This window comes from Lontra canadensis, unplaced genomic scaffold (genome assembly GCF_010015895.1).
Source record: "Lontra canadensis isolate GAN:19392208 unplaced genomic scaffold, GSC_riverotter_1.0 scaffold78, whole genome shotgun sequence".
NCBI lineage: Eukaryota > Metazoa > Chordata > Mammalia > Carnivora > Mustelidae > Lontra > Lontra canadensis.
The window spans coordinates 6117507-6126700 of record NW_022631072.1 but is presented as its reverse complement, the minus strand read 5'-3'; the positions used below and the strand labels follow the sequence as shown (position 1 = coordinate 6126700).

Below are 9194 nucleotides of genomic sequence, written 5' to 3'. Positions count from 1 at the left end.
CCTCTTGAGATGTGGTAAGAGGTAGGGAGGGGAGAAAACCATCAAGCATTTCAATCACTTCCTTGAAAAGAATCATTTAAGATTACAGTGTTTTTTGTTTTTGTTTTTTTTTTTAATTTTTACTTAAAAGGGAGAATGAAAGGGGTGGAGGGGAACAGGGAGAGAGAGAGAATTTTAGGCAGTCTCCACATCCAGGGGGGAGGTGACACGGGGCTCAATCTTACAACCCTGAGATCATGACCTCAGCCGAAATCAAGAGTCTGAAGCTTAACAGACTGAGCCATCCAGGCGCCCCAAGATTATACTGTATGACTGTAATTGTATTATTGCAGTGCGTGTGATCTTGGTTAAGTCACATAACCTCTCCGAACACCAGTTTCCACCTCTGCAAACTGAGAAGCAATAGAACAATAGAGATTCCCAGCGTGGGTAATACTCAAAGCGCAGAGTTGTCACGTGGTAAACCCCCAACTTTTATGACACTTGAGGATCCCAGAGGCCCGGAGGTACAATTCCACCCTGGTCAACTACCAGACTTTTCACCCTTCCCCGGCTCGCCCTTTCCCCAACCTTGCCGAGAAGCCCTTTTCTCCCCTGGGGCTTGAAAATGCTTTGTACCAGCTGGTAAAGGGAGGGCGCAGCCAGCGGGGGAAGCCACCGCGGACGGAGCACCTCTTGCTTCCGCTTCAAAGGAAGCGTCCCCATCTCGAGTTCACAGCGCCCAGATCCGCCTCCCGATAGGGTGGTCAGGGCGTCCTCTCCGCTGGCCCCCGGGGTGCGGCCGTGCGTGCGCCGCGGAGGGCGGTGGTGGCAGGTTTCCCGCCCTGGGCCGCCGCCCCCGCCGCCTCGGCGTGTCAGGTGCCGTGAGAAGCGCCCAAGGCTATGACCGGAGCCCAAGACTTTCCAGAAGCCGGGCACGCAAAGGTCTGCTCTGCACGCAAGGGGGAGGGACAGCAGAGGAAACTTCAACCCGATGAAATTGGTAGGCGCGAGGAGAACGGCCTCCTGCTCCTCCTCCCCCTTGCCCTCCCTCCGCGATCCTCCGAGCGCCCTCCCTCCGCTCCTAGCCCCGCGTTCGCCCCAGCCTGGCTCCCGGCTCTGTGCCGAGGGTCTCCGACCGCGCGCGGGGCTGGGGGCGGCGCCACCTTGGGGGACTGCGAAGCGGGAAGCCTCTCGGCCAGCTGCGCGCGGCCAGCGCTGGCCTTTGTGTGCCCAGCACCGCCGGGGTCTGGGAGCGGCATCTTTCGGGGTTCTTGATCTCGCTGCACAAGGTGGAAGGAGAACTTTGCCCGCCAAAGGGCCTCATCGGAGGGGCCTATTTGTTTGCAAGAAAGTTACAATAAAATAAAACAACTGGGGATATGCTGTAAAGGCAAGTCGCCACCATAACCCGGGCAGTCCGCGTTCCTAAACCGACAGGTTCCCTCTCCCGGCCCGGGCGCCCAAGGATCCCGAACGGGTTTGTCTCGGGGAACGGAGCTCAGTCACCGAGAGGGAAGACGGGTCGTGCGCTCCAGGCGGGGGGCGCGTTCCCACCGAGAGCCCCGCGGGACGGGCAGGTTCTGTTCCCAGCGCGCTTCCGGGAAACTGCGGCTTCGCTGGGGAGGGACTGATGAAGAGTGGTTTTCCGGCAAACGGGAAGCTCACACCGCAGCTCTGGCAAAGCCGACAGCCACTGTGCCAAGGCCGTCGGGAGAATCGCGGCCGCCTTGCGTGACCACGGGAGCACAACGACCGGGGTTAGGGGTCTGAGCCGCTGGAACCTCCCCGGCGCCCCGCCCCCCGCAAGCCCCGCCCCGCCAGGTCCACCCGCCCGATGTAGACCTTAAAAGTCGGGCGGGATGGCGCGTTTCAGCTCTGGAGTGACTGTGCGCAAACGGGCCACGCCTCTGCGACACCAGCTGTCGGAGACACGCGGGCGTCCTGAGGGATGGGAATTGACTGCATTGGTTGACCCCCCAGTCTCAGTCCGCACTCTGTGAGAAAACCCCGCTTTGCAGAGGCCCCAGGTATAGCGGCGATCGGCAAAGGAGGGACCCTTCTCGGTCCGCATCCCAGTCCCAGCGCCCCTGGCTCGGACGACGCCTAGAGGCTCCTGAGTGGGTGCTCAAGCTCCCAGAGCAGCAGGTGTCCCGGCGAGGTCTCCGATTTCCTGGAGACCTCTTGCCCTCCACAAAGGCCCCAGCCCTGTTTCGGAAACGTGCATCCCGTGCCGCAGGAAACCGCGCCACCTCGCAGGTCAGTTCTCCGCGGAGCTGCTTTCCCGCGACCTTGTCGGGCCAGGGTGGTAGGCACCAAGAGGGAACGGAGCGCCTCCGTCTTGATGCCCTCCGGGTTGTCCCCTAATTGCTGGGACCGTTACGCCTCTGGGGGTTGAGGTGGGGACGGAGAGTTCGGGGCACAGAGAGATGGAGACACGCTCTTTCCCTTCTCCTTAGGGGAAGGGGCTTGGGCCGGGAAGAAGCGTCCTCTGCTGCTTGCCCAGTGCGCGCGCCCTGAGCTGACCTACGCGCCACCTCCTCCTTCCCAACAGCGCGGCGTAGCCAGACGCCAGGGGTAGGGGCGCAGGGCGCCGGCTCCTTCCTCCGCACACCTGAGCGTCACGCCTCCGTCCATCTCTCTCCGACATGGCCACCAGCCTCGGTCCCGATGCTCGCCTGCAGCCGAGCGCGCTGTCGTCCCAGCAGACCACGCTCCTGCTGCTCCTTTCGGTGCTGGCCGCGGTGCACGTGGGCCAGTGGCTGCTGAGGCAGCGGCGGCGACAGCCGGGGTCCGCGCCGCCGGGCCCGTTCGCGTGGCCGCTGATCGGAAACGCGGCGGCGATGGGCCCGGCGCCGCACCTCTCGTTCGCGCGCCTGGCGCGGCGCTACGGCGACGTCTTCCAGATCCGCCTGGGCAACTGCCGGGTGGTGGTGCTGAACGGCGAGCGCGCCATCCGCCAGGCGCTGGTGCAGCAGGGCGCCGCCTTTGCCGATCGGCCGCGCTTCGCCTCCTTTCGTGTGGTGTCCGGCGGCCGCAGCCTGGCTTTCGGCCAGTACTCCCCGCTCTGGAAGGTGCAGCGGCGCGCGGCGCAAAGCACCATGCGGGCCTTCTCCACGCGCCAGCCGCGCAGCCGGCGAGTCCTCGAGGGCCACGTGCTGGGCGAGGCTCGCGAGCTGGTGGCGCTGCTGGTGCGCGGCAGCGCGGGCGGCGCCTTCCTCGACCCTCGGCCGCTGACCGTGGTAGCCGTGGCCAACGTCATGAGCGCCGTGTGCTTCGGCTGCCGCTACAGCCATGACGACGCCGAGTTCCGCGAGCTGCTCAGCCACAACGAGGAGTTCGGGCGCACGGTGGGCGCGGGCAGCCTGGTGGACGTGCTGCCCTGGCTGCGGCGCTTTCCCAACCCGGTGCGCACCGCCTTCCGCGAGTTCCAGCAGGTCAACCGCAACTTCAGCAACTTCGTCCTCGACAAGTTCCTGAGGCACCGTGAAAGCCTGCAGCCCGGGGCCGCCCCGCGCGACATGATGGACGCCTGCATCCTCTCGGCAGGAACCGAGGCGGCGGCGGAGGGCTCGGACGGCGGCGGCGCGCGGCTGGACCTGGAGTACGTGCCGGCCACTGTCACCGACATCTTCGGCGCCAGCCAGGACACGCTCTCCACGGCTCTGCAGTGGCTGCTCATCCTTTTCACCAGGTAAAGCCTCCAGGAGGCGTGGGCCGGGCCTTTCCTCGCCTGGAAAGGGCGGAGTGGGGCTGGAATACGCTGAGGGCGCGACCAACGCCCAGGGTTTGGGGTTCCGCGTCAGGTCCGCACCTCTCCAAGCTGAGATCTCGGAGACCGCGCGCGCACCCTACCCAGCCGGGCCCGGACCGACCGCGGCTTTGATCTTGTCGCTCGCTACCCCTTCAAGTGGGGACAGAATTGTGAGAGCTGCCTGAAAGGCAGGATCTTCTAAGTGTCCTCAGAGCAGTCCTGATCTCTGCCTCCTCGGCACAACAGAAGCAAAATCGGCGCGGTTCCGAAAGAAAGGGTAACGGGGGATACGTTCAATAAACACGGAGGCTCCTTGGTCCGGCGGGTCCCCGGCGCAGAGCACAGGCCGCCCAGCCCCCGCGCTGCCCGCCAGCCGCGCGTCCGGGCTTTGTTCCCGGGCACAGGGAGCCCCGCCAGCGCTTACCCGGCACGGAAGCTCTGGGAAGGCGGCCAGAGACTAGCAGGTTGTGCTGGGTTTATGAAACCACCGCGCTAGTTGTGTTTAAAGTAACCGAGTTAAAAAACCGCAGAAGCAGTCACTTGTACTGAGCGCAGAGCGGCGTCCGGGAGGGCAAACGGGGCATCCAGGAGGCGCCTGCGGACGCACTTCTCTGGTCCCCGGGCCCGGCTCGGTGGGCAGACTGATCGGCAGTGCCCACCTGGATTACGGTCGCAGAGCTCTGGGAAGCTCTACACGCAGGAAGCAAACGGGTTGCTGGTAAAGGGTGTTGCCAGACTTAGAAATAAAAAATAAAATTCACGCAGGACATGCTCTTGCTAAAAGATTAACCATTGTTTATCTGAAATTTAAACATAAATTATACATTTAACATAGCAGCCTGCCGCTGCTCCGGGACAGATGGCTCACTCAAGGCACATCGTAGTTGCCTTGAGATACCTGAAGTCCTGGTTGTGCCATTTCTTGGCGCAGAAGGGAGCCACGGCGGGGGGGGGAAGGTTCTAATAAGGGGGAATGCTGAATTTGCTGGCAATCCAGACATTGCAAGGCAAAGACTGTTTCTTTTCTTATTAGAATCTTCCAACCTCAGATCAGGTGCAGGTACTTTTATAAACTGAATTTTTTGTATTTTTAACATTGCATTTCAGTATTAAGAGCCCAGAAACACATATGGGCAATGAGCAGAAATCAAATACAAAGAAGTCGATAACAGATTGGGAAGAAGACATCCCAAAAGGAGATCGATAGGTCTTCTATGTCCCTCCATAAGCATATCATCTTTTGAAACTTCTCTCTCTCTCTCTTTTTTAAATCAGAAACTGAATTGGGCAGCATAAGTAAATAAAACAATTTTGGAGTCACTTTCAATTCAATATAGCTGATGAATACGTTTTTCTTCTTTTTAGTGAAAAGACAGTATGACGGAGGTTAGCAAATTACACTGCACATTTTTGTATGTAAGTTTCTTAGCAAAATACAACCATGCCCATTCGTTTATGTATTCTCTATGGCTGCCTTCACAGCACAAGGCAGAGCTGAATAGTTGTGACAGGGGTTTGATTGGCAAAGCCTTAAATACTTACTATCTGGCCTTTCATGAAAAGGTTTGCAGACCCCTGAAGTATGATGTTCATGAGGCAGTTTTTTAAATCAACCATAATTTCATACCATACATGCTTAACTTTTTTTCAGAGATGCAATACTAATTTACTTTTTTTTTTTTAAACTTCTGGCATTTTCACTTACTGTAATGGACATTTCCCTGTTTTTTAAAACTTTATTTTAGTGATTTTTGATGGCTCTCTAGTATTTTTGTCATAATAGCCATTATATATGATCACTTCTTTTAACACTGTTGATTGCATTTTTAAAATTTCGGCTATTGTTATAGTTACATATTTTTGGATCTATTGTTTCCTGCACATACATATCTAGGCATGGATTACTGGGTTTAAAAAGATCGGTGGGGGGGCGCCTGGGTGGCTCAGGTCGTGATCCCAGCATCCTGGGATCAAGCCCCGCATCAGGGCTCTCTGCTCAGAGGGGAGCCTGCTTCCTCCTCTCTCTGCCTGCCTCTGCCTACTTGTGATCTCTGTCTGTCAAATAAATAAAATCTTAAAAAAAAAATCGGAGAGGGATTACCTTTCTGCATCTTGCTTCGTACGCAGATTTTGTTCTCCAAAAGGACAGTACTATTTGTATTGCCAACAGTGATAAGCATTATAGTTTGTACCATCGAACACTGGGAATTTCCTTTTAAGTTTAGAAGATGTGTAGCTTTATCAGGATACCAATTTGTGTGAAGTGAGAGCAGTGTATGTCCTAGAATTATCTTGGGAAATGAGAGAAAAAAGGATCCGCTTTGGAGGCTGCTTTTTTGACTTTTGTGGACCCTGGGTGCTCTTGCCTCTGTAGACGGCTTACGTCATAATAGATTTCTCAGTGACATTTTATTACTACATTGGAATAAAGATAATTAGGTTAAAATTACGTATTAAAACATTTTCTTTGACCTAACAGCTCCTTTTTTTGTTCCCTGATTTTGAATGAAATGAAAACATTTTCATGAGCCCCTGGAAAGTTTTGTGGGTCCTTGGCACTGTCTCCTGTGCCTCATGGAGAAATTGTCTTTGTTAGGAGCTTTTTCAGACTAGAAAACTTAAAGACTGTTTTCGACTTACGATTGGAAAAGAGCATCAGCCAGGTGAGGCTTGCTACAGGAAATAGAACTATTAGTTTACCCATCCCGTAATTTAGTGAGAAAGTAGGAAACTGTTTGGGATTGTTTTCTTTTTAGGGGGCTGGCTGTGTTAACTCAGCCACTGATTCAGATAAAGAAAATGGCATGAAAATAAACGGTCATGCACTTCCTAGATGAAAGAATTAATTTGCCTCCCTTACTTTCTCCTTCTGTGTTAACAACCCAACAGGTATCCTGAAGTGCAGGCTCGGGTCCAGGCCGAACTGGATCAAGTCGTGGGTAGAGACCGGCTGCCCTGCCTGGACGACCAGCCCAAGCTGCCCTACGTCATGGCCTTTCTTTACGAAGCCATGCGATTCTCCAGCTTTGTGCCTGTCACCATTCCTCATGCCACCACCACCAGCGCCTCCGTCTTGGGCTACCACATTCCCAAGGATACGGTGGTTTTTGTTAACCAGTGGTCTGTGAATCATGACCCGGCAAAGTGGCCTAACCCAGAGGACTTTGATCCGGGCCGGTTCTTGGACAAGGACGGCTTCATCGACAAGGACCTGGCCAGCAGCGTGATGATTTTTTCAGTGGGCAAACGGCGGTGCATTGGGGAAGAGCTTTCCAAGATGCAGCTGTTTCTCTTCATTTCCATCCTGGCTCATGAGTGCAATTTCAAGGCCAATCCAGACGAACCCGCGACGATGGATTTTAATTACGGTCTGACCATTAAACCCAAGTCATTTAGAATCAATGTCACTCTCAGAGAGTCCATGGCGCTCCTTGATAGGGCTGTCCAAAAGTTTCAAGCCGAGGAAGGCTGCCAGTGAGAAGCCAGAAGTGAGCTCAAATTTTGGAAATACTCAAGTGTGGGGGGGCGGGTAGACTTTTCTAGCTCCTCTGTGCCACTTTCTCAATTGGCTTCTAAAGTGAGTATCAACCAACGGACCTGCTGATGAGGGGCTTCACGCACCTGTGCTCAGAGCAGTGCAGGGCTATGAAGGAGCTCCTGGAAGAATTTTGGAGCCAAAGAATTACAGGGTCCAAAGAATTTTTACACAATATTGAGTGCTGGTAATAATATCTTGAGGGAGCATCCTTTGGAGTTGAAACCCACATATGCGCACCCACAAATGACCTAATGAAGAACAGGTTCAGTAACCACACCTTCGTGGGTGGGATCCAGGACTGACGTTCTGAGCGCTGAAATCTGCTCCATAGGAAACCACAGTCAGCAAAATTTCTGAAAATATTGTTGACTACGCAAAGGCAAATCATTTCAATGTAAGATGCGGGATTGAGGGTGACAAGGGAAGAGGGTAAAGACCAGAAACTCCTTTCTGACCTCTTTGGTAAAAAATAGTTTAGGGAGTATCTCTGGATGGATTTGTCTTTTTGCCTACCGATGTGCTTTCTCTTTTTTGCATAAATCATGAGGTCATTTGCTTATAAAGAAATTAATAGTGGTTGATTCAATAGTAGGCTTCGATGATTTATCATGAATTTTGAAGTGTAAGTTGTTAAACCGTCAAAAATTCCAAGCCGAAGTCATACCTCTGCTGTTGCCAAAATACAGAATTTCAATGATGAGAAAAAAAAAAGATTTACCAGCCCAGCTAAGCTTTATGGCATATGATCATAAAGCACTGATTTCAGTAAATCTTGTAGAATAAAAAACTCACCAAATACCATTCAATATATTTACATATATAATTATTCTTAAGTAATATGTATTAGTTATTGGATTATTAAATAGTATTAGTTATTTTAAGAAAAGTTTGAGTTATGTACATCTGTCCAAAAGAAAGACCAATCAAAAAGTACAATTCAACCAATTTAGGCTCAAATACTTGAAATGAGCCTATTTTGACATCATGGAAACTAACGTAAAGCAAAGTCCATTCTCTCATCTGCAACTTGAATCAGAACTAAAAAGTCTCAAAATTGGATCTCTAAGATGCGTTCCTTATTACTTTACAACATACTTTCTAAAAATCATATTCACAATCTAGAATCTTCTTATGAAATCAATGTTGTTAATATGTTATAATTTCAAACTCTCAGCATACTTAAATTTTAATTTAATTTTAAAGCCGTTCTGATTGTTGAGTTTCCATTGAAGTTACTGGAAATCTGACCGTTAGCCTGTGCAAGGCAGAGAAATTGAACCTGTGTCTGCCTGGTGAATAGGGAAATATGCAATGAATTATCTAGATCTTCTCTTTATTAGAAAACCAGGGGGGAAGTTCCCATCATACTAGGCCTAGTTTCTTAAATGATTTTTAAAAAAATAGTGTCCATGTCTGTGTTTTGGAAAGTCAGAATCAGAAGGTAGCGTTGGGAGGCTGTTTTGAGGATTGTATCCCGTTCCACTGGAGCTGATCAGATCAGGTGTGCTGTTCAGGATGGTTGGCCTGGTGAGCAGCCCACTTTGTTAACTGTGAATACATGAAGCCTGAAGGAAATATATATGTTCCGTTTATGTAAAGAGCCCAAAAACCTAAAACACACACGCAAAAACAAAAAAACAAGGCAAAACAAAAAAACGCACGATGGAAGGTGGCAAAAGTTCGAAGTGAAGGTTGGAGCTTTAACTTCCCATTGCGTGTGAACTTTCAGAGGAAAGTATACATGTCCTGAGAGTTTACTGCTTCTTACATTCTATTAAGCTTTTTGGGAATCTTTTGATCAAAGTTACAAAGGGAAGCATGTCTGATGGCTCTGCATAGGGGCGGTGAGAAAAAAGGTCAGAAAAGGAAACAGAAGAAATATGATTAAGCTTTCCCCCACTCATTCCAAATTAATTCCTCTGA

General features: G+C 51.8%; 1 protein-coding gene across 2 annotated transcripts; it reads left to right on the top strand.

The window, feature by feature from the left end:
* The first annotated feature begins 1834 nt into the window (after positions 1-1834).
* Positions 1835-7982, top strand: LOC116881857 (cytochrome P450 1B1). Of its 2 annotated transcripts, none has more exons than XM_032881933.1 (3): positions 1835-2238; positions 2534-3673; positions 6623-7982. In XM_032881933.1, exons 2-3 carry the CDS (start codon positions 2628-2630, stop codon positions 7209-7211), a joined length of 1635 nt encoding a protein of 544 aa, XP_032737824.1. In that variant the 5' UTR covers positions 1835-2238; positions 2534-2627; the 3' UTR covers positions 7212-7982. The 2 variants fall into 2 exon arrangements, with proteins under 2 accessions (XP_032737824.1, XP_032737825.1); XM_032881934.1 differs by having other exon boundaries at positions 2439-3673.
* The last annotated feature ends 1212 nt before the right edge of the window (positions 7983-9194 follow it).